The sequence below is a fragment of the Crocuta crocuta genome, unplaced genomic scaffold (assembly GCF_008692635.1).
Source record: "Crocuta crocuta isolate KB4526 unplaced genomic scaffold, BGI_CrCroc_1.0 scaffold217, whole genome shotgun sequence".
NCBI lineage: Eukaryota > Metazoa > Chordata > Mammalia > Carnivora > Hyaenidae > Crocuta > Crocuta crocuta.
In genome coordinates, this window is record NW_027532208.1 from 7826914 (window position 1) to 7853600 (window position 26687).

The window sequence follows — 26687 nt, forward strand, 5'->3', positions numbered from 1 at the left end:
ATTTCTAGATATGTCTCAAGACAAGCAAACAAAAGCAAAAATAAACTATTGGGACTACTTCAAAATAAAAAGCTTCTGCGCAGTGAAGGAAACAATCAACAAAACTAATAGGCAACCTACAGAATGGGGGAACATATTTGCAAGTGACACATCTGATAAAGGGTTAGTATTCAAAATATATAAAGAATTTGTACAACACAATACTAAAAAAACCCAAATAATCCAATTAATAACTAGGCAGAAGACATGAACAGACATTTGTCCAAAAAAAGAAATACAGATGGCCAACAGACACATGAAAAGATGCTCAATATTACTCATCATCGGGGAAATGTAGATCAAAACCACAGTGAGATATCACCTCACACCTGTCAGAATGGATAAAATCAAAAACACCAGAAACAAGTGTTGTTAATCACGTGAAGAAATAGGAACCCTCATATACTACTGGTCAGAATGCAAACTGGTGCAGCCACTGTGGAAAAGTATATGGAGGTTCATCAAAAAATTGAAAATAAACTTACCATATGATCCAGGAGTTCTGCTACTGGGTATTTAACCAAAGAATACAAAAACAATTCAAAAAGATATATGCATCCATATGTTTACTGCAGCATTATTTACAATAACCAAATTATGGAAGCAGCCCAAGTGTCCATCAATAGATGAATGGATAAAGATACAGAACATATATATAATGGAATATTATTACTGAGCTGTAAAAAAGGATGAGATCTTGCCATCTGCAACAGCATGGACAGATCTAGAAGGTATAATGCGAAGTGAAGTCATTCAGTCAGAGAAGGACAAGCACCATATGATTCTACTCATATGTGGAATTTAAGAAACAAATCAAGCAAAAGAAAAAAGGGAAAAACCAAAACACAGACTTTTTTTTTTTTTTTTAATTTAAGAGAGAGAGAGAGGGAGGGAGGGAGGGAGGGAGAGAATCTGAGCAGGCTCCATGCTCAGGGATCATAGGATCATGATCCGAGCCAAAATCAACAGTCAAACACTCAACTGACTGAGTCATCCAGGTACCCCATAAAACAGACTCTTAACTATAGAGAACTAACTAACTGATGGTTGTCAGAGGGAAGGTGGGTGGGGGGATGGGTGAAATAGGTGAAGGGATTAAGAGTACACTTATGATGAGCACTGGATGAAGTATGGAATTACTGAATCACTATATTATATACACTATAATACAACACTGTATGTTAACTCCAGTGGAATTAAAATAAAAAAAAATAACATATACACACATACATACACATACATACAAACACATATACGTATATATATGGTACTCAAATTCACTTAATTAGAGAATTAGAAATTGAAATCACAATAAGGTACCATTTACTATTACCCAATCAGAAAATTAAAAAACCAGGCTGTCCAACATAATCAAATATGAAAGTTGTAAAATATATTGAATTTCTGTACACTAAATGATCCTAATTTTACTATCTAAATATTTGGTGCAGATGTAAATATAAGTTTAAAACTACACACATGTATGTAAACAAAAAACAAACATAAAATATTAACTTTTAAAAAAACCAGGCTTATGGATACAGATCTTTGGGAATTTTTATACAATGATGGTGCCAGTGTAAACCACTGTAAACTCTTTAGAAAAAATTTGGCATTATTGTGTGAAGTTGAATATCCATATCCTCCATGATTCTAACAACTCTACTCCTAAGTGTTTATTTTTGAGAAACTCTTGAAAGGAGGCACCTTAAAAAATGTACATAGCCTCCAACCAGAAACAACCCAAATGTTCATCAATAGTATAAATGTATAAATAAGGTATATCACAGAATAGTATCGTGGCGATAAAAACAAACTGATGATAGCTATACATCTAAAAATAAATTTCAAGATAATGTTAAGAAAAAGAAGAAAGGGAGGACCAGGAAAGGAAGGAAAGAAGGAAAGATACATGCAAGAAAGAAAAAAACAGACTATGATCCCATTTATGTAAAGTTCACAAACAGGCAAACTAAACAAACAAAAAGAGGAAAAATATGACAAGGAAAGATCAGACATCTACAAGTAGTTTCAAATACTGCTACTGTAATGCTAAAATCCCCAACCTGCCATGTCAGTGTCCCCACTAGGGTTGTTCAAATCAGGTGCCAATTTATGAGAAAGAATGAAATCTGGCCATGTGTAGCAACATGGATGGACCTTGAGGGTGTTNCAAAAGCCCATGAAGCACTGGACTGTGCTAGTTTCCCAGTTGTGTTTTTTTTTTCCCAAGACAGCACAAGTTATTATTAGAATATTATTAAATAATAATAATATACCACTAATAAGAACCATTTATGCCAGGTTCTATGCTGGGAGCTTTATAGTAATTTCATTAAATTTTTTTAATGTTTATTTATTTTTGAGAGAGAGAAGACAGAGTGGAAGTGGGGAAGGGGCAGAGAAAGAAGGACACACAGAATCTGAAGCAGGCTCCGGGCTCTGAATTGTCAGCAGAGAACCTGATGAGGAGCCTGAACCAATGAAATATGAGATCATGACTGAGCCCAAGTCAGACCCTTAACTGACTGAGCCACCCAGGCACCCCTGGGCTAAGTCTTAATAGTTCTTAATATCCTTATTAGATATTTTTACCATCCCTATTTCTCAGATAAGGAAAAGGGTGAGAAAAGGCAACTAAGAACTGGAAAAATCAAGTAACCCATCCAGGGTCATACAACTAATAAAAGATTGAGCTGGAATTTAAATCTCCGTTCATCTAACTTGAAAGCCTGTGTTCAGCCACTTTCACACTCATTATTTTATTTAATATTCAAAAGCCCTATAAACTAAATATAACATGGAGGTTAAGAGTACCGTTCCTGAAGACCGAAAGACTTGGCCCATGCCCTAGCTCAGCTGTATTCAACTGTGCGTGAGGAAAAGCTCCTCAACTTCTGTGAGAGATATAGTCCTTTATCTATAAAATGGTTTTTAAAGTCCCTATGGTTAAGTGTGAAAGGATAAACATGAAACATCAATGAAGTAATGCATGTAAAGAGCTTAACAGAGTGCCTAGCACACAACAGATATTCAGTAAATTTTGGATGATATCATCATTATCACCATCACCGTCTTTTCCATTTTATAGTTTAAAAAACAGAGACGCAGAGAGAAACAGTAGTATATCCAATGTTATAAAGCCAGCGAGTATCAGTGGAAGATTTTAAACATGAATCTAATCTGCTTCAAAGTCTGAACCCTTCCATTTGCCAAGGCACCTCCTGAAGACACAGGAAGTTCACTGGACCCAGAGAGACCTTTAAGAAAGAGATTTGAGCTGAATGCTACAATGCAACTTGCACTGCTCAGATGGAGAAGTGAGAGAAAGGTACTACAGACAGAAGGAACAATTCAATGAGCTATATGGTGTATTTGAGTAGATACAATTATTTCAGTATAATGGGGGCTCAGGGAGTAAGAGGCAAAAAAGTAATAATCTGTATATGAAGCCAACATAAGACACAGCATGATTTTGAGGCAGTGGTTCTCAAAGTGAAATCTCCAGACCAGGACATCAGCATTACCTAGGAACCTGTTACAAATGCAAATTCTTGGACTTATTACAGATCTGAATCAGAAACTCTGGATATTTTCAAAGGTCCTTTAAGTGAGTCTAATATATGGCTGACATCTGATGATTTTGAGCAATGATGGCACGTAATGATGTTTTCAAAAATAATAAAATTATCCCTCATTAGTCAAGTACTTCAGAAGAGGGAGAGGACCATGCTGTTCTGAATTCAGAAGAGGTAGAAGACAATAATATCTGAGTAGGCACTAGCTACAATGCCTACAATATGTCTCATTTTTCTTTGACAATAATCAATTTTATATGTTACTCTTTTTACAGATCGAATTTCCCTATGCTTTATCTTTTTTCTTTTCTTTTTTTTTTTTTTTTTTGAGAGAGGGACAAAGACAGTACGAGCAAGGTAGGGGCAGAGAAAGAGGGAGAATTTCAAGCAGGCTCTGAGCTGTCAGTGCAAACGCCATGTGGGGCTCAAACTCACAAAACTGAGATCATGGCCAGAACCAAAATCAGGAGTTGGACACTTAACCTTAGACTGAGCCACCCAGGCATCCCTAACCTACACTTCATCTGAAAAATACATTCCCAAACAGGCTTACATTTGAAATCTTTTAAAAAAAAAAAATTATGATAGAGGGATCTTCTATGTTATTTTACCCTAAAAAGTTGTTAAGAAAAATGAAGCCCCAAAATGGTGTCAGGCCAAGACTTTATAGCTAGTCTAGATCATGACCTGGGGAGAAACCAAGAGTCAAACGCTTAACCAACTGAGGCACTCAGGCAGCCCCTGACTTTATATCTAATTTAATTGCAGTTTCAACCTCTCAGAAATGTAACCTTTAACTAGTCAACACGGAATTTCTGGGTCAATTCTAAGAATTTACTGAAAGATTCTTTCTACTACCCTTAAGAAGGCAACCTTGCCGGGGCGCCTGGGTGGCTTAGTCGGTTGAGCGTCCGACTTTCGCTTGGGTCATGATCTCGCGGTTCGTGGGTTCGAGCCCCGCGTCGGGCTCTGTGCTGACTGCCAGCTCGGAGCCTGGAGCCTGTTTCAGTCTGTGACTCCCTCTCTCTCTGGCCCTCCCCTGCTCACGCTGTCTCTCTCTCTCTCCTAGAAATAAATAAAACATTTAAAAAAAAAAGAAGGCAACCTTGCCTAAACATTGCATTCCTTGCTAATAAATGCCTTTCTTCTTTTTTTAATGCCCTCTCTCTGCCTTTAAAAACCTCCATCCTGTAACTCAGTAGAGTGCCTCTCTACTTGCTAGATGGGATGCTGCGGATTCATAAATCATTTTTAAAAGCCAATAACATCTTCAAATTTACTCAGTTGAATCTTATTTTTAACAGATTTGGTGGCAGCAGTGGGATCCAAAGCAAACTTCCAATAGCATTCACTAACCACAAAAAACACAGGCACAGTGTCCTGTTGATCTCTTTTGAGCTTACAGTCTTTCTTGCCATTTCTGAGTGTCATAAGTAAGTCCTTCATCGTTTGAGTTCTATTCTTTTTGCATTCAAGGTACCGATCTAATTGGCTTTCCAGTCCACAGTTAACTGGTCATCCAGACTGACATGAGGCTCTAACAGAGCACCAGTCCTTAGAATTTGTCCTTGGCCCAGTCCACAATTCCACGCTGGAACTCTTCCCCAGTTCCAATCTGAAATCCCCATTTACTAGAATCTGCTGGTTCAGTCTGCCAGTTTATTGTTCCTGGTACACAAGACCTTCTCTTGGCCAGCTCATAGTAACATCCTCTGGTTACCGCTGGTTTGTTAAGTTGCACATCTGTTGTCTGGTTTTGTGTAAACAAAGACTTAGTTAATGAGCTCCTTGAATTCTAGAGTCAAGTGTACCACCTCAAGTGTACCACTTGCTTATTTAATGCCCAAAAACCTATGGTGCCAGGTGCACTGTATATAGAAATGGCAAAATTTTACTAAAACAACCTAGAATTACAGTGGTCATGATGGGGAATGTTCCAGTTAGATAAGATCACCTAAGAAGTGCACTTGAGTGTTCCTGGCTGGCTCAGTCGGTTGAACATCCAACTCTTGGTTTCAGCTCAGGTCAGGATCTCATGGTTCATGAATTTGAGCCCCATGTCCCCTGTGCTGACAGTGTAGATCCTGCTTGGGATTCTTTCTGCCCCTTCCCCACTCATGTTGCGCGTGCCCGCGATCTCTCTCTCTCTCTCTCTCACTCTCTCTCTGTAAAAATAAATACATAACCTTAAAAAAAAGTGCACTTGAAAAAAAGGGTTCCCAAATTAAACAGAATAGGTCACCTATTTTAACTGGCAAGTAGAGGCCTCCAAAAGTTTCCACAATTCCAAAGTAGTTTCATTGAAAACTTCATTGCAAAACCCTAGAGAAAAATTAATGTAAGAGGGACCTAAAATGAGACTGTAACTCCCATTGCTCCTCATTTTCCTCCTTTGAGTAATGATTTCACAAATCCTGTCTGAATTGTTTTTCCACTCTGAAAAGCCTCCATAACCATAAACAAAAGTCTTCCAAATTAATGGTCTTACAGACAACCCCATATCTACCTTCAAAGTAAGGCTCCCATATAGACTCCTTCCAGAGTCAATGACACTGAGGAATTTTCTGGCAAACTGCTACATTATTTCTTTAAACAGACAAAAGGAAACTCTGGTAGATACTAGAGTCTGCAAAGGGGATTTTAGAAAAACTGACAGAACCAGCTAACGCTGAAAATTCTTATCAGAATCAGTTCTTCTGAATCTGTCAGTAGTGCCCAGTTGTGAGAGGAAAATAAAGCTTCATATTATCTCTTCCTTTCCAAATCCAAATCCAGTGTTTATTGATCCTTTCTCTCTCAGGGATAACTATTGTCTTCTTGCTTACTCATCTGGGCTTGGCTTTCTACCTGCCTTGGACATGTAAGTTATTGGTTCTTTCTTTTGGTTATCTTTGGCAATGACTCTGGATTTGGGGCAGGTAATATCCTTTACCCTCTTTGGGGCCCATCTTATACCCAAAAGGGGTTATTAAATACTGCCAGAAATACTTAAAATTAAAACTCTGAGCCCAGAGGGAAAGAAACAAATTAAGGATAATGTAGTTGGATAGGTGGATCAATGCATGATAATTTGTCATTTAGGTTACAACCCAATTCTTTGAGGAACTGAAAACAACTGTCCTAATCTTACAAATCTTTTTGCAAAACAAAAGTCAACTCCAGAGGCAATTCAAAATTAATCTATTTCTTTACCAATCCCAAAATGTCCCTTACTTATCTCAAAAGACTTGTAAATTTTTGGCCTTAGGAAAGCAAAGTCCATCTTGGAGAAACTTAACATTCTTTCGGGCCCTTGGAGTTATGAACACAGTCCACAATCAACTCTAAAGGAAGGAAAAAAGGGGAAATGATCTTTTTAAAAAACTCCTGGGGCACCTGGGTGGCTCAGTCGGTTAATTAAGCGTCAGACTTCAGCTCAGGTTATGATCAGTTATGTGGTCTGTGAGTTTGAGCCTCATATTGGGCTCTGAGCTGTCAAGAGCCCAGCATCAGGTTCTGTGCTGATAACTCTGAGCCTGGAGCCTGCTTTGGATTCTGTGTCTCCCTCTCACTCTGCTCCTCCCCTGCTCATGCTCTGTCTCTCTCTCAAAAATAAACATTAAAAATAATAATAATAAAACAAAATACAAACCACTAAAAAAATTAAGTGAATAAAAATAAAATACAAACTTCTAAAAATAAATAATAAATAAAATAAAATACAAACTGCTAAAAGGGCTCCTAAGCTCTAGCAGTCTCCTTAAGATAAATTTCAGGGACAGATATAAATCTTAAAAATCATCTCCACAAATATTAATAATTATAAGGTCTTTCCATTTGTCTATTTGTGTATATGTTATAAATGTGAGATACTGTGCTGTCTCTGGATAGTATTACTAAAATTAATTTCTGAAAGGCTCTAATTAGTTGAAGACAAGTGCTTATAAGGATTGGGCATTCTAAAGCTCTCCAAAAAATAGAAACTAAACCAAGTGTTTTTCAAGTTCATATAATCTGAAAAAAAATTCTATACATAAGCAAGTTCAAGGTTGATAGTTTAATTAAAACAGACATGTTTAGAGTTACCAACACTAAATATAAAACTTTTATTCTACCTAAGCCACATAAATTCATATTATCTTTTACAAGATCTACCAACAAAAAAATAATAGCTTGGGATAATGGCTGTCTTTGTCTAATGTTTAATGAAGTTTTTTGTGGGTAATCTAAACATATTTATTAAAACAAGTAAATATATGTAAGGAAAACAAAAGTTTATAAATGAACTTTTCAGCAACATTTATGTCTACTTAAATAGTTTCCCCAAATCTTTTTGGTAACCTTAAAACCTTAAGGTTTGATAAATGAGGTTGAATGATAAATTCTTTAAATATCTACATCATTTCCAAATTTAAAAAAAATGCTACATTAATTTCTGAACACAGGTTTAACTACTTTGGGCTTCTTATTAGAGAAACTAAAAGATATTTGGATGTGTTAGTGGTACACTGGAAAAATGAAAAAGGCATATGCTTCTAGAAATTATAAAATATATTCATACTTGCAAATCCGAAGAGTGCTGGTATAACAGTTTACAATTGTTTACTTATTAACTTTCACTAGAAATGAAGGTTTCTAAAAATTGAGAATTCTAATAAACGTAGTTAAGACTACTGGAGGGGGTGCCTGGGTGGTTCAGTGGGTTAAGAGTCTGACTTTGGCTCAGGTCATGATCTCACAGTTCATGAGTTTGAGCCCCGCAACAGGCTCTGTGCTGATAGCTCAGAGCCTGGAGCTTGCTTCAGATTCNTTTCTAAAAATTGAGAATTCTAATAAACGTAGTTAAGACTACTGGAGGGGGTGCCTGGGTGGTTCAGTGGGTTAAGAGTCTGACTTTGGCTCAGGTCATGATCTCACAGTTCATGAGTTTGAGCCCCGCAACAGGCTCTGTGCTGATAGCTCAGAGCCTGGAGCTTGCTTCAGATTCTGTGTGTGTGTGTGTGTGTGTGTGTGTGTGTGTGTGTGTGTGTGTATGTGTATCTTTCTGTCCCTCCCCCACTAGCTCCCTATCTCTCAAAAAAAAAAGAATAAACATTAAATTAAAAAAAAAAATACTACTGGAAATAAGGAAAATAACTATGTATGCAAGGAAAGTGGATGTGTGTTTTTGACTAAGAGAAAGTCTGAAAAATAGAAATAATATTTTTGTTGAAAGAAAAGAAAGTAATTTTGTCCAAAAACGAAACTGGTTATTTAGTTACATAAAGAGGGAAAACTCTGAGCAAAATCTGAATGTAAAAATAAAGTTATAAAAGATTTGTGGAAAACAAATCTTTAAAAAGTTTTAGTGTGTAATCAAGCTGACTTTCATGAAAGGCAACAACAACAGCTAAAGACTGTGATACATGTAGATAAAGTCCATTCTGCTTCTGCAAAAAATGACCCCTCACTGTAACAAGACAACAGTCTGCTCCTGAAACAGAGAAATTAAGGTGGATAAACAATGGCTATAAATGAACAGTCAGAGCTATGGGAAAACCAAGACACTAGCTTCCTTCACCACCATGGTGCATTTAAGATGACTCATACATAGACATTAGTGGGAAAACTTATCCTGAAAAAACTGTTTTTGTCTCTAGACGCCTCAGACTTCCTCCCTCTGGGCCCTTTGAACCTACAGCTAGATTTCACTCAGCTGACACTTCTTATGGGTTACCGATATGTCGTTGTTTTATGTATGTTTTCCAGATAGGTTAGCCTTTCCCTGCCACAAGGCTGATGCCCTCACAATGAAGGGGGGGCGGGGGGAGGTGTTAAAAAATGTGTTTCCCACTTGGGATATACCTTCTAGAATCTCTAGTGATTGAGGCACACACTTCACTGGCCAAATCATACAAACGTTAACAAAAACTTTGCCAACTTCTTGGAATCCCATGAATACTTCTGTTGATCCCTTGTTGTCTCATGGAAGTACAAGCTACTGTTAGGTCTCTCATGTCTTACATGTTCAAGCCTGTCGTCAACAGGTTAAAGAAACCTCTCTGGACCCCAATTCAAAGATCACAGTGTAGAGCCTGGTGATTAGGTGTTTTGGAAACATCAGAGCAAAACAGCTCTTGAGTCCCACTGGAAACAACCTTACCAGTGCTCCTGGCCACCGATACTGATCTGCAGAACTAGAAGATGGTAAGCCCTGAGTACACATCACACAGCCAAAGGCTCCACGTGACAGCTAGTCCTGAACAGATACTGGAGACCTCCAAATCAAATTACAAGGAGGCCTGGAGCCTGCTTCGGATTCTGTGTCTCCCTCTCTCTCTGCCCTTCCCCCACTCACACTTTGTGTGTCTCTCTCTCAAAAATAAGTAAACATCAAAAAATTAAAAAAAAAAAAAAGATTTCCTACTTTAACAGAATATAAAACATTTTCTGTTTTTCCTTTCCTTTACTCTGCTACTGGCCCGGAAAGATAATGCTCTCATTTTTCTCTCCCAGGCCACTNTGTGTGTGTGTATGTGTGTGTGTGTGTGTGTATCTTTCTGTCCCTCCCCCACTAGCTCCCTATCTCTCAAAAAAAAAGAATAAACATTAAATTAAAAAAAAAAAATACTACTGGAAATAAGGAAAATAACTATGTATGCAAGGAAAGTGGATGTGTGTTTTTGACTAAGAGAAAGTCTGAAAAATAGAAATAATATTTTTGTTGAAAGAAAAGAAAGTAATTTTGTCCAAAAACGAAACTGGTTATTTAGTTACATAAAGAGGGAAAACTCTGAGCAAAATCTGAATGTAAAAATAAAGTTATAAAAGATTTGTGGAAAACAAATCTTTAAAAAGTTTTAGTGTGTAATCAAGCTGACTTTCATGAAAGGCAACAACAACAGCTAAAGACTGTGATACATGTAGATAAAGTCCATTCTGCTTCTGCAAAAAATGACCCCTCACTGTAACAAGACAACAGTCTGCTCCTGAAACAGAGAAATTAAGGTGGATAAACAATGGCTATAAATGAACAGTCAGAGCTATGGGAAAACCAAGACACTAGCTTCCTTCACCACCATGGTGCATTTAAGATGACTCATACATAGACATTAGTGGGAAAACTTATCCTGAGAAAACTGTTTTTGTCTCTAGACGCCTCAGACTTCCTCCCTCTGGGCCCTTTGAACCTACAGCTAGATTTCACTCAGCTGACACTTCTTATGGGTTACCGATATGTCGTTGTTTTATGTATGTTTTCCAGATAGGTTAGCCTTTCCCTGCCACAAGGCTGATGCCCTCACAATGAAGGGGGGGCGGGGGGAGGTGTTAAAAAATGTGTTTCCCACTTGGGATATACCTTCTAGAATCTCTAGTGATTGAGGCACACACTTCACTGGCCAAATCATACAAACGTTAACAAAAACTTTGCCAACTTCTTGGAATCCCATGAATACTTCTGTTGATCCCTTGTTGTCTCATGGAAGTACAAGCTACTGTTAGGTCTCTCATGTCTTACATGTTCAAGCCTGTCGTCAACAGGTTAAAGAAACCTCTCTGGACCCCAATTCAAAGATCACAGTGTAGAGCCTGGTGATTAGGTGTTTTGGAAACATCAGAGCAAAACAGCTCTTGAGTCCCACTGGAAACAACCTTACCAGTGCTCCTGGCCACCGATACTGATCTGCAGAACTAGAAGATGGTAAGCCCTGAGTACACATCACACAGCCAAAGGCTCCACGTGACAGCTAGTCCTGAACAGATACTGGAGACCTCCAAATCAAATTACAAGGAGGCCTGGAGCCTGCTTCGGATTCTGTGTCTCCCTCTCTCTCTGCCCTTCCCCCACTCACACTTTGTGTGTCTCTCTCTCAAAAATAAGTAAACATCAAAAAATTAAAAAAAAAAAAAGATTTCCTACTTTAACAGAATATAAAACATTTTCTGTTTTTCCTTTCCTTTACTCTGCTACTGGCCCGGAAAGATAATGCTCTCATTTTTCTCTCCCAGGCCACTGCTAAGGGGGGTTAACCTCTGAAAGTTAGAATGATCTTTTGGTTCAGCCGGAAGAAAATCTAACTGTAGCCCTAACTTTTCACAAGCAAAAAAGACAACTTATTGGTTGAGTTTACATCACAAGTTGAAAGTTGGCCTTCATGATTCAGGATTCACTCCTTTTGGCAGGTCCCTACTTCTCTGGTAAATTTAAATGAGGCTATGATGAGGAACTTAATTCCTTAATTCTTAAAATTGTTGCAGAATCTGCTACTACAGTAATAGCTCCCCAACAAAGGTATCTTTAGACTCCCTGGCCAAAGTTGTTCTTGATAAAAGAATAGCCGTTGATTATCTTTTAGGTGAGCAAGTAGCAATAAAGCAAAAATGTTATGACCGGGGCGCCTGGGTGGCTCAGTGGGTTAAGCGTCCGACTTTGGCTCAGGTCATGATCTCACGGTTCGTGGGTTCAAGCCCTGAGTTGGGCTCTGTGCTGACAGCTAGCTCAGAGCCTGGAGCCTGTTTCAGATTCCACGTCTCCCTCTCTCTCTGACCCTCCCCTCTCATGCTGTCTCTCTCTCTCTCAGAAATAAATAAAACATTAAAAAAATTTTTTTTTAATGTTATGACCTGTGGATTCTACACAAAGGATCAACAAAAATTGCTAAGAATTATAGAGTGGTAGCTGAGAGTGGTGCTAATTCCTTAAATTTTTATCATATCTCTCAGTTAAGATGAGAGTCTGATCAAAAGGGGTGGGGGGAATAATTGTTAAAAGGAAAACCACAGCCCAAAATGGTATATCACTTAGGTTAAAGCCCAAGTCATTAAACCATGACTTAATAGTAATCTAATTGCAGTTTCAACCTGCCAGGAATGTAACCTTTAACTAGTCAACACAGAATTTCCTGGTCAATACCAGGAATTTACTGAAGGTCCCCTTCTATTCCCCTTAGGAAGGCAACCTTGCCTAAACAACGTATTCCTTGCTAATAAATTCCTTTATTTTATACCCTCTCTCTGCCTTTAAAAACCTTCCTTCTGTGCTCAATGGAGCTCCCCTCTACTTGCTAGATGGGATGCAGCCTGATTCAAGAATCATTTAATAAAGCCAGTAAGATCTTCAAATTTATTCAGTTGAATTTTCTTTTTTAATAAGGTCAAACTTATTAAGTGTTCTTAGAAACTATTATAATCCCAAACTCTTTAAATTTTTATCATTTCTATCAATTTTGAAGGATGTTATAATCAATTTTTTTCTTTTAAAAGCAAAATAGAAATTTTACAATTCCATGAGTTTCACTTCAGTTTTGTTAAATCCAAGCAAAATTAAATGTTGCCTCAACCAAACCCACTCTACTTCTATGTACTTTAGATACTAAGGTTCCTCATGAGATTTGAAATGAGTGTCCCACTAATAAGAGAAGTTTGCTACCAACTGGTCTACAGGATAAAATTCAAGATCTTTAGCATCAACCATAAGGCCCTCCACAGCCTGGCCCCTCTCAAGCCATATTTCCCACTACTTCCTCCCTGGAAATGAACTTTTCTAGTAACACAAACTGCCTATAGTTCCTCATAAATACCACAGTTTGAGATGTTTCTCATCTTTTTTTTAAAAAAAAATGTTTAATGTTTAATGTTTGTTTATTTTTGTGAGACAGAGACAGAGAGAGAAGGAGACACAGAATCGGAAGCAGGCTCCAGGCTCTGAGCTGTCAGCAGAGTCCAATGCAGAACTCAAACCTATAAACCATGAGATCATGACCTGAGCTGAAGTTGGGCACTCAACCTACGGAGCCACCCAGGCACCCCTAGATGTTCCTCATCTTTGAGAATTTGTCCATATACTAACTTGCAAGTGATTACTGCCTTGTTTTATTTTACTTTATATTTTTAAATTTTTAAATTTTTATTAGGCTATATTAGGCTATTAAACAAATGCCACATTCTGGGCCCTGGTGGGATTCCATGTAGGTGACTTTCATTGCATGGTGGAAGGGGAGGGCCCATAGGTCAAGTGTAAGAGGGCCCAATTGTTCCCAGGTCCTTTTGTGCCTGCCCCTAGGTTGGGCCAGGAGTCATGCCACAAGAAGCCTTCCAACCCCCCTTTTCTTTTTGGACATTGCAGGACTGGAATTAGACACAGGAATAATATCTCTTGATGGCTTATTTGGCTAAGGAAGAGAAAGATACCCTGGACAGTCAAGGAACAACAACAGCACTCTAGCCATGGATCACCCAAGAGCACTTTATCCTGCAAGTCAAAGGTGAATGTTCTTCCTTTTATTTGTGGAGCTACTTACCCTTTAGGTCAATGATTCTCAACAGGAGGGGACACAGGACATTTGGCAATGTTTGGAAACATTTTTGATTGTCACAGAGTGGGGACGGGGGTTGCTACTGGCATCTATTGAGTAGAGGCCGGGGATGCTGCTACAGCCCACAATGTACAGGACAACCCCACAACAAAGAATTATCTGGCCCAAAATGTCAATAGTGCCAAGGTCAAGAAACACTACTTTATTTCTAGGTTTGATACAACAATCTCCAGGAAGCCCTTCCTGAACACTGCACACTTCTTAGTTTCCCATAATACTTAATGTGTATTGTATATGAATCTGTATCTTCTATTTGATCATGTGTACCTTTAAGACAGAGACCTTAACGCTGTATCTGGCACATAGTAGGTACTCAGTGAAATAGCAGAGACTGCTATCTGCCTGTCCCAATATCCAGTCTACTCCCCTTGGTAAAAGAAACACCAACTCTTGGTTGGGCACATGGTCACTTAGAATAAAGACTACATTCCCTAGCCTTTTTTTAAATGTCCATAAGACTGAGTTATGGCCAGTAGAATGCAAGGAGAAGGGCTACCTGGAATGTAAGGGAATGAAGGAAATTCATGGTAAATATCCTTAAAAAATCTATTAAATGCCCCTTCTTATATGCCCAGCCTATCCCCACCCTGCTACTTAAGGACACAGATAACATTACTGGAGCTCCAACCTGGACCATGGGTCTGAAAGAGCCAAACGCTGGAAGCAGCCTAAATGCCAGATGACTACAGGACTTCCAAACCAGCCTTGGTCTGCCTTCTTTTATATAACAGCCACTATTTTATTTAAAATCATGGTTATTTTAGATCTCTATTTTTCGAAAAGAGAAATTTCGAAAACTTACCTAATCTAAATTAATAAATGACTAATTTTGAAAATTTACCTAATCTAAATTAATAAATGACTAATACCCAATTTCTGCTTTTTGCCATCAAATGCCATAGTCTTCAAGAAAAGTATGCACTGTGCTTTACTAACATTCTTGCTCTGCTTCTTCACAGCCTTCACTAACATTTTCTGAAATACAATTTTTCCTCTGCTCTTCTGCTTTTGCAACCTGTTTTGCTGTCAACTGCATTCCTTGTTTATGCAATTACCCTTCTCAGCTACTTATCTCTTCCATTTGTGATAGAAGAACAGCGATTTCCACAACTACAAAAGTATTGCTCTTAGCTAATATTCAATTAACAACCAGATTTATAAAGCTAGGTTTACTGCCTTCACAAAGGATAAGTAACCCAAAGTAATTAAAAATAATATTTATAAAATTCTTCTGGGGTATTTTAATCTGAGCTGGTAGAGTTGTGGTAATCTTAATTTGCATGCTATTAATTTTACATGCTATAGAAGTGATCATCATTTGCATGAACAGACCCTGTCTTTCTCTTAACTAGCTCATAATATTCTTCCTATCCTTAAATTTCAGAAAATTTTCAACTGGACATTTTGTTATCCTTCTCTGTCAGTCCTGTATTATAATCATTTTTAATTTCCAAGCTAAATTCCATTTTGAAAACTAAAAAGAAATTTAATATTCTAAGTTTAATAACTATTCTTTCTACTTAGGAATAGCTCCATTTCCAAAAACGTTTTTGCATTGCTTTCACCTATTTATCTAATCTTTTCTCTTTCATAGTTTATTGTCAAGTTGGATATTTAATCTTTTTAAAAAGGAAACCACAAGCCCAAAATGGTGTCACTTGGATTGAGGAAGGCCCCAAAGTCATTAAACCAAGATTAATACCTCTCTTTCCCTCCCCGTCTCCCCCCACCAAAGGTATGGAGGCAGAGGCTTGGGGGCAATCAAGATTCAGCTGCAGGGGTAACCCACCACCAGGGCAGAGGGAGTCAGTGCTGCTGGAGGTGTAATGGATGTTAATGCCTCTTTATAAGAGTCACTGAAGATGGCCCTCATCCATGATGACCTAGCACATTAAGCTGATAGGCACCAAGCGAATCTTTGTGTGCTTGCATTCAACTGTGATGAGACTATATGTCAAGTTTGGTGGAAGCCCTTTGTGTTCAACATCAAATCAACGTAATTAAGGTCGATGACAACGGAGGGACAACCCACTAAAGTAGTTGGTTGCAATTCTCTGGTGGCAGGGTCTTAGGCTAAGGATGTCACTGAGGAATACTTTAAATGCAAGCCAAGAACAAATTAAAAAATTGATTCTTATATTAAAAGAAAAAAAAAGAATGAATACCTAATCTCACTGCAGTTTCACACTTCCTGAAATGTAACCTTTAAACCAGTCAACATGGGAATTTTCTGGTCAGCACTAACAAATTTACTGATAGACCCCTTCCATTCCACTTAGGAGGGCAACCTTACCTATAACAGTAGATTCTCTGCTGATCATTTCCTTTCTTCCACTTGCTCTCTACCTTTAAAAACCTTTCCTTATTCTGCAGCACTTCGGAGTTCTCCTCTCCTTGCTAGATGGAATTCTGCCAGATTCATAACTGATCAATAAAGCTAATTAAATCTTTAAGATTTACTCAGTTGATATTTTGTTATTTAATACTTTGTTCTGAATCTGATTTCTTTTTCTCTCTGCTTTACTTACTAGAAGTTTCAGAGTGTCAATTATTGTATTCCTATTTGTTCTCTTTTACTTACCACTGCTCTTTTCCCTTTTAGCCTATTTGTGCTTAATAGTTATATATCTTTTTTCTGCGCTACGAGGAGATAACTTGTCTCTGAATTGTAGTTGAGATTCTTTGGTTCTGGGTCAAGGGTTACCATTATTTTTGTTTGCCTGTTTTTCTGGCTTTGCTCTTTTATCCTAATAAACTTGTTTACTGCTTCTAGGTTACCTTTTTATTTTAGTTGTCCTTAAGTACACTGTGGTGCACTTTTTTGTTATTGTTATTGATGATTTTTATTTGTTCAGGGCAATTCTATGGTACCTCAATGAGTTTAAAAGCAGGAACAATACTGTATACTCTAGTAACTTCCTGAACGTTCACAGATGGAAATTACTGAAATTCCTCAAAAATTCCACAATTCATGAGAAGAAGTTAATGTAAATAGCCTCAAACTTTATTTCCATTTCCTACTCAAAATATTGGAGCAACAGGCATCAGCAGTAGATACCATTTGCTAATCAGCAAAATCCTACTCCATATTCAATCACTTGCAAAATTCTACTAGAATTTGCATAAGGTATTTTCCTTAAAATGTACTCCTCTCTACTTTACTGTACAAACATTTCTTGAGAGGCAAAAAATACATTCAGAAATGCCTCATTTTTTTTCTATTCTCTATTAGTTTGGAAGAAATAAAAGAGATCAGCAAATTCTATATCATATTTTACAGCCATCATATTCAAGACTATAGTTCAATTTAAATATGAAATTGAAGAGTATGGGTGAATAATTTATTAAAATAGAACATAGTATTCAAAACATCAAAGTTACAACATCAGTCATTGGAGAAACTAGTTCTACTACTGGATTTGAAATGACTATCTACAAACATAATAAATCGGGTACCTAAAATTCTATAGTTGTACCTTAATGCAGAACTAAACTTATCAGCCAGCCAAAGCAATCTGTTTTCACCCCTTCCCCACTCATTACTTTGCTTTTATTTTCAGTTAAAAGAAAAAAAAAAAAAGCTTATCCTATATTCAGTAGTCTCTAATGACGACTTCCTTCACCATCCCAGAATGAAAGAATGCTTTCTTTCACCAAATTCTTTCGCAGAGGAACTCTTACATATGCTAGCGGATGATTACGCTATGCTCCTACTGGAACTGGAGCTGACCACGGAGGCAAGAGGTACCACTCTAACTGAAAATAACTGGAAATTCCTAAACAAAGGAAAGCTTAATTTTCATAGTTAATAAAATAAGGCAGGTAGAACTGTGAAGGCTTTCCTTATCACTGTCTTCAACAATTTCTGCATGTGATCCTGAGCCATCCGGTGATATCTTCAAGCCTTCAAAACTGCACAAATATTTCCAATATTTTAGTACTAAATAATACTAAAATAAATATTAAAATACTTACTTTAACATTAAACAATTTTCCCAGAATAAAAATATTTATAGGAAGGCGAAGCACACAGGATGATTGACTCCGGGCTATGCATTCCTTATGGTCACAACTCTCAAATAACATGAAATATTTACAACGTGGTACTTATTAATGGAATAATTCTATATGTTTCTGCCTCATCTCCCAAATAGCTCTTTTTGAGAGCAGAGACTTGCCCTTAAAAGAAGCAGTACAGTCTACATTGGACCTGCCTCAAACAAAGTAGCTCTGTTTTTATCTGTTTTACATTGGAACTCTGGGAAGATTTGTTTCAAAAAAGAATTCAAATGCTGTTATTTTGTTTTGCTTTTAAATTTAAAAAGTACTTGTGCCCTGATAAAATTAAAAGGACTGAGACTACCAACTGTTAGCAAAGATGCAAAGCAACGAAAATACATTCGTGTATAGTATAGCTACACATTAATGGTACAGACACTGTGGAAAACAATTAAGTATCTGTTAAAGACATATATAAATATAGAGATACAGAGATATCTTACGATCCAGAGACTCTACTCATTAGTATATACCCAAGAAAAAACAATGCTTATGTCCACCAACAGTAATGTGCAGAAATGGTGTCAGCAACTTTATCCATAATAGCCCCAAACTGGAAACACCAAATGTTCACCAAAGAAGCAAAGGATAAACTGTGTTATATTTATAGATTGGAATGTTACATAGCAATGAAAAAAAAAATCAACTGCTGCTATTTACAATGTTATAGGTATATCCAATGTTAAGTGAAAGAAGCCAGCCAAAAAATAATAGGCATGCTTGCATTTATAGGAAGTTCAAAAATAAGGAAGGCTATTTCTAAACTTCATATACAAGGTCATAGCACCTCTGGCAATATAGGCTGAAACAGTGGTTACTTTTGGATTGAGGAGGAGGATGTTAACCGAGAAGGAGCATGAAGGAGCCTCCTGGATGCTGGGAATTTTCTGTATTTTTATACAGATATAAACATTCATCAAATTATACACTGAATATCTGTGCATTTAGTATGTAAGTATTCCTTAATTAAAAAAGAAAAAACCTCATATACTAGCAAGAATCTTGGAATAAGCACTGGAAGTTCTAGTCATGGTTCTGCCACATGTGATTCCTGAAAAAGCACAGAACCGAAGTGGGTCTCCATTCTGTGTACTAAATGCTAAAGAAGGTCTCTTCCCCTTCTAAAATCCATTTGTTTGTAATTTCTATGAATTTCCTTGGTCTTCACATTTGCTTTAAACATAGTAATTATATATATAAAATGATCTTGTCCCGATTTCCACCAAAATTTACCTTGAGCATATCACCTTAATCCCTCATTGAAGACATTGGGGTGGTGAGAAGACAGGGGTTTAGTGTTATTTTATGTTATTAGAAGAAGCCAGCATCAGAATCTCTGGTCAACATACAAGCACATAAAGTGAAATGCTAACCTAGGAATACGGGTGATTAGAAATTAGTTATGGTTTATTATATAGAAAGAACAATAAACTGTGATGACAGTAGCTAAGCCTATAATTCTCTGAATCAATAAGAAGAGCCCAGAGCCAGTAGAGTGATACTACCTAATAATTTATCATCATACCTGTAAGCTAGGTGCAGAAATGCAGCTGTTCCTTTCGAATTATTTACATCAGGAATCAATACTCACTGTCCAAATTCTATACATTGAAAAACGAAATCAAGAAGATATTCCTTGGTAGGAGCAAGCAGGGTACATAAGGGAAGTACACTGTTTTTGTTTTTGTTTAACAGTAGGTACATATTACTTTCATGAATGGAAAAAGATAAAAAAAATAAAAGTTAGCCACACCCAACTTCTTCCTCATTAGGATATGCTACCTGAATTTAACAGTAGTTTCCATTTTTAATTCCTTATTCTAGGTATATGAGTCATCAAACCAGGTTGTCAGATCAAGTCAGGGCACCCCAGTCACTACTTCATGAGAAAGAAAGAAAAATGCAATAGTTTTTAGAAGTATTTGAATCTAAGGAACTTCCTGTATGGATTAAGCTTCCAAATTTTGGAGTTCTCTTCCCTTCTATAAAAATCAAGATCCATCAGATGACAAAAGCAGCACTATGGGTTATAAAATGCCATGGAAAACAGCACTACCCCACTGACACCAAGGCACAGATTCTAATTCTGGTCTTTCCATCTCAGTTTGAGTAAATCTTTTCTACTTTCTGACTGCATCTTCTTACCTGTAAAATGAAGGGACCAGGTTAGATAATTTTAGTCTTTATATTTCTCTATCACTAAAGATTCCTAAATGCTTATAATTCACCACTTGCTCACCAACATGTTAGATGCTTCTCCTAATATTAACCTTAATGCACACAAAAGCCAACTATCATTGTTAATAAAACTATCTAGAAATTAGAAATCAGGAGTCGCTAAAATTGAATGATGGACATTAAAGCCTGAGATCTGTGAAAAATACCTTTCACTGCTATAAATTGGGTTTGCTTCCATCAAATAAATAAGGACGACCACGATTCATAAAAATACAAATGAATTAAATAAAGTGTCTATAATGAATTTTTAAAACAACTCATTGAAAGGGGTACCTGGGTGGCTCAGTAGGTTAAGTGTTCCACTTCAGCTCAGGTCATGATCTCATGGTTCATGGGTTAGAGGCCCACGTTGAGCTCTGTGCTGACAGCTCAGAGCCTGGAGCCTGCTTCAGATTCTGTCTCCCTCTCTCTCTCTCTGTCCCTCCCCGCTCGTGCTCTGTCTCTCTCTCAAGAATAAATAAACATTAAAAAAATCTTTTAAAAATTCATTGATGAAGTAAGTTATATCTGTTCCAGAAAAGATCTGCAATTCACACACACACACACACACACACACTTTTTACTACCTGAATATACGGTCAAAACAAAAAAAAAAAAACAACTTCTACTCACTTTGACAAAGATACTCCCCCAGCTTTCCCAATCATCTCTTCATGATGTAATACTGAGTAGTTCCATGGAATATGAAGGAATTTTAAGAGTGTTCTCATCCACCGTTCAGGATGTAAGACAAGTTGTTCATAGTGAACTAACATGCATTTTTTATAGCCAACCTCCATACACTGGTTATACATGGTCTCTATGGCACGATTCCACTTGGTCAAACAGTCTCTATAGCTGTTCAGGTCAAAACCGGCTATAGTAACTTTCCGAGAAATCATTGAATGTACCGATGCCCGGCCATCTCGGACCATGAGGAGAAATTTGGCATTAGGGAATAACCTAGCAAGGTAAGTTAAGGATTTCAGGGCAAAAGGATCTTTATTACATAAATAAGGGGCTGGTTCCCCATGCTTAACAATAATCTCTAGTAAGAAGGCTTGCATGGCAGAATCCAGCACTTCATCAGTAACACCAGCCTCATCCAAGCGTATTTTCTCTTTACTTGACCGTGACCACATCTGCTTCAGGGCCAGAATTCGGGGAATGACTCTGGTTTCCTCTCCACAGCGAATATCAGGGTGTGCATCTAGCATGGCCCTCATGAGTGTGGTTCCACTCCGGGGCACACCTCCAATAAATATCAAAGGCATATCTTTGTGATAGGCAAAGGTTTTATTCACTTTGATGTCCAGGCCAGTTCTCACAGTGGTCTTTGTGCTCTCCAATTTGAGGGGCTGGCTACGTTCTTCTATTCGGTGATGACATTCCATGGCGTGTTGGCCCAAGTAAAACACAGTCACAGAACTAATAACCAGACATGCCAATAGTAAGTTCTGCTTCAGTTTTCCAACCATCTTGATGTGGTTATCTTGTTATTAAACAGATATTCTGCTCAAAATAATTTTCAGAAAATGTTCAGGCCATGGAGACTCTACTTCAGAAAGATGATCAACATCTAATGAGAAAAGGAAAATTAGTCATCAGTGATCACCATTACATTTTAGCTAGAAAGAAGCTAAGGCACTCTTACATGCTGTGATATTCTTAGAATACACGTATACACAAGTGCAAGCAAAAATAAATCATTTCTAATCAGAAACAGCATTTCTTAATGTGACAATTCTGAAGGTATGTACCTTCCACAGAATGGAAAAATAAATAAAACTATTTCTATCAGTGAGTCATGCAAATATTTAATATGACTAAGTATGTTTGGAGTCTAATCCAAGGCTCATCTCAGGTATTCAGATCTGCTTCATCCTCAAGAAGTCATTATCACCACATTCTACCCTAAAGAGAAATTACAGAAGAAATATACAACTTCCAAATCTTTAACAAAGATTCAGTGTATTCATCCCACAAATTATTTAGATACTATAGGCCAGATATTTGGGTGTGGCTGAGGATAAGCTTTGAAAAAGACAGCAATGCACTAAACCCTGCTCTCAGGAAACAGTCTCATGGACAGACAGATATGCAAACAATGACAACAAAATGCAATCAGTGCCTTAGTAGAAATAAACAATGAGAGTATAATGAAAAGGAGCACATAAGTCCACCAGAGGAATCTATAAAAGCCTTATAGAAAATAAGAGGAAGAACAGTAGGAACTTGTGTGCAAAAGCACAATGGCATGACAGAACACAGCATATTTAGGTAACAAGAAGTAGTTAAGGAGAACTGGTATGTACTGTACAAAGACAATTATGTGTGTGTCTGTGATCTAGCATTCAGAAGAACAGAAAAGGTTTAGATAAACAGAGTGTTCTAAGCTGAAGATACTCTATGACCAAAGATGTGGATGTGTAGAAGCAAGGGCATGTATGTAAAACATAGATTACGTATATGTAAAATACACATACTATCGAAATGCTAGTTTAGCTAGCGCAAGGATATATACTACAAAGCAGACAGCAATCAGACTACACCTAGACTAAAAAAATGTACCCTGAATCCTCAGAGGGCAAGTGTGATGGTTAATTTTATATGTCAACTTGGCTAGGCCATTATGGTGCCCAATGTTTGGTTGAACACCAAACACTAGTTTGGTCCAGATGTTGCTGTAAAGGTTTTTGTTAGATATGATTAACAACTCAACAGACTCTGAGTAAAGCAGACTACCCTTCATAATACGAGTGGGTCTCAACCAACAACTGAAGTCCTTAGGAGAAAAGATAGATTTCCTGGGGGCACCTGGGTGGCTCAGTCGGTTAAGCATCTGACTTTGGCTCAGGACATGATCTCACGGTTTGTGGGTTCGAGCCCCACATTGGGTTCTGTGCTGACAGCTAGCTCAGAGCCTGGAGGCTGTTTCAGATTCTGTATCCTCCCTCTCTCTCTGACCCTCCTCTGCTCATGCTCTCTCTCAGAAATAAAGCATTAAAAATAAATAATTTTAAAAAGATAGGTTTCCTGAAAAAAAGGAATTATCTTCAAGACAGCAACACACAAAATCTATCTGAATTTACACCTTGCTGCCCTGCAGAATATGGACTCAAAACTAACATCAACTCTTCTCGGCCGGACTGCCCTATGGATTTTAGAAATGCCAGCACCTCAATAACATGAGCTAATTCCTTAAAAATTCTCCCTTCCTTATATGTCTCCTAATAGTAAGTACACCTGGAGAAACGACTAGCTATAGTAAAAAAAGAATACCTCTGAGAGGCAGGACATCTAGTGAGAAGGTAGGCAATTCTCCCCAAGAAACAATTAAAAGGCAAGATGAAACTGACAAAAACCCTGTCAGTCCTCTGGAAGTCAACCAAAGAAATACAACAACCTAAGCAGCATCTATGTTTGAAAAACTGCTAACTGTTGAAGAACAATGAGAGTCTATGACATTCTTGCCTAAGACTATTCCCACCCCACCATCCACTCACTTAGCAGAACAGAGGGTCTGCAGAGCAGGGCAAGGCAGGGAAACTATGAAGACTGGTGGCTTTGCTCCCAGGATCAAAAGGAGTCACTCATTTTGGAGTGATGAAGAATACATATGCTAAGGTTCTGTCAGTGTAAGTGATGCTCCAGATGGAGGTGAGCAAGGAAGACGGACAGCTCCAGTAGTCTCAGTTTGCAGTCATGACTGGCAAGCTCAATGCCAGCTCAGAGGTGCATGGAGGCAAAGAGGAGATACAAAAAGAATGATAGCAAAGTACACACCAGTGCAGATCTAAAAATGGCCTGAACTCTGAATGTGCTCCTCTACCCACATGCAGATCCACTGTCAGATGAAAAGTTGCACTGGCTTTAGATGTCTGAGCACAACCACTGTCCAATGAACTGTGCTGACAGAAAGGCAACCCCTAGAAAGCCATGCTTAAAAATGAAAATAATTTTACGTGCGTGCGTGTGTGTGTGTGTGTGTGTGTGTCTGAGCAGCTATATCAGCGTGCATTTATATGAAATGTCCATAAAAGGCAAATTTATAGAGACAGAAACCAGGAGGTGGAAGCAGGAGTTTAATGACAAAAAGGCATGAGGGGACTTTCTGCAGTAATGGAAATGTTCTAAAACTGGACTGTTGTGAGAGTTGCACAACCCTATAAAATCTACTAAAAATCATGAAATTAGACCCTTAGAATGGTTAAGTCTTATGGTACGAAAGTTATATACCTCAATATAGCTGGGTTTCTTTTTTGGGTTTTTTTTTTTTTTTAAATAATACTTTCCTAGAAAAAAATGTTGATAGTCTCAGTAGGCTACACCAAGATCTGGTTTTTGTTTACTCATGTATTTATTTGTTTAGTCACATTTTTGAACACTGTGCCAGGCACTGTACTTCACCATAAAGCTGTGCCCGGCACTGTACGTCACCATAAAGCTGCAACAAGGAACCACAAAGTGAGAACAGGTTGAGATTAAAAGATCAGCTTAGGGGTGCCTGGGTAGCTCAGTCAGTTAAGCATCCAACTGCGGCTCAGGTCATGATCTCACAGTTTGTGAGTTCAAGCCCCGCGTCGGGCTCTGCACTGACAGCTCAGAGCTTGGAGCCTGTTTTGGATTCTGTGTCTCCTCTTCTCTCTGCCCCTCCCCTACTCATGCTCTGTCCTCTCTGTCTCTCAATAATAAATAAATGTTTAAAAAATATATATATAATAATAAAATAAATAAAAGATCAGCTTAATAAGAAAAAACTGCAGAAAACAAAAACCATTAATTAAGGACACTGGTAGTGAGGCACCCAGGTGGCTTAGTAGGTTAAACATCTGACTCTTAATCTCAGCTCAGCTCTTGATCTCAAGGTCGTGAGTTCAAGCCTTGCATCGGGCTTCATGCTCAGCATAGAGCTTACTTTAAAAGAAAAAAAGGGAAAAAAAAAGACCATTGGCAGCAACATAGCACTGAAATATCAATGCAAAAAGCTGAATCCATGATATAGAAGACACACTTAAGATGTTATACCAGTATTCAATTTAAAAGAGGGCAGATAGGAAGAAAAGAAAATAATAGAGAGAAAAGAGTAATACAGAAAGTGGAATGAAAAAGAAAAGGGAAAAGAAAAACAACATTTTAAAAATGACATTTAGGGAGAGATCTGAACAGTGAGTAGGAATTAGGTAAAGTAAAAATGAGCATTCTAAGCAAAATCAAATGGATAAGCAAAAGCCCTGGAATGGAAGGCATTTTAAAAAGCTTCCAATGAGCTGGGAAAAGCAGTGAGCAAGAAAAGCAGGTGATGAAACTGGAAAGATGGGTAGGGGTCAGATCATAAATCTGGTGGATCAGTTCAGGGATATGAAATTTTATGATATATGCAATCAGATGTGACTGATTTAAAGATTTTTAAGCAGGGAGTTACTTAATCCTATTTAGATTTATACACTCTCACTCTGGCCAAAACCATCTTGAAAAAGAACAATGCTGGAATATTCGCAATTCCCAATCTCAAAACTTAACTACGAAACTACAGTGATGAAGACAATGTAGTGCTGGCATAAAAACAAGCATACAGATGAATGGAACAGAATTACAAATCCACTAATACACTCTTACCTTTATGGTCAATTGATTTTTCCTTTCTTTCTTCTTATTTAATCACATTTTTAGTTTTTATTCCAGTATAGTTAACCTACAGTGTTATATGAGTTTCAGGTATACAATATAGTGATTCCACACTTCTACATATTACTCAGTGCTCATCATGATAATCTTTAATTATCTTTAATCCCCTTCATCTATTTCACCCCATCCCCTACCCACCTCCCCTCCCATAACCATCAGTTTGTTCTCTGTAGTTAAGAGTCTGTTTCTTGGTTTCTCTCTCTGTCCCCCTTCTTGGTGTGTGTGTGTGTGTGTCTCTCTCTCTCTGTTTTCTCCTTTCTTTGTTTTATTTCTTAAATTCCACATATGGGTGAAATCAAATGGTACGTGTCTTTCTCTGACTGGCTGATTTCACTTAGCATTATACTTTCCAACTCCATCCATGTTGTTGCAAATGTGTGTGTGTGTGTGTGTGTGTGTGTGTGTGTGTGTGTGTGTGTATTTATCTCCCACCTCTTTATCCATTCATCTGTCAATGAACACTGGACTGCCTCCATATCTTGGCTAGTAGAAATAATGCTTCTATAAACATGGAGGGGGGGAGGTGTATGTATCCCTTTGAATTAGTGTAGTTGTCGTTTGGGGTTAAATACCCAGAAGTGTAATTATTAGGTTCTAGGGTAGTTCTATGTTTAACTTTTTGAGGAAACTCCATACTGTTTTCTACAGTGGCTATACCAGTTTGCATTCCCACAAAGAGTGCACGAGGGTTCCTTTTCGTCCACATTCTCAACATTTACTGTTTTCTGTGGGTTTTTTTCTTTTTTTCTGTTTTTGCCATTCTGACAGGTGT

General features: G+C 37.7%; 1 protein-coding gene across 2 annotated transcripts in view; it reads right to left on the reverse strand.

Annotated features, from left to right (window-relative positions):
- TPST1 (tyrosylprotein sulfotransferase 1) overlaps positions 1–26687 on the reverse strand; it is a 151086-nt gene that overhangs the window by 91862 nt on the left and 32537 nt on the right. For both annotated transcript variants that reach the window (XM_077777931.1, XM_077777932.1), the window contains exon 2: positions 20861–21806. In XM_077777931.1, coding sequence (XP_077634057.1) covers positions 20861–21705 — 845 coding nt within the window. In that variant the 5' untranslated portion in view covers positions 21706–21806. The remainder of the gene's footprint in view (positions 1–20860; positions 21807–26687) is intronic.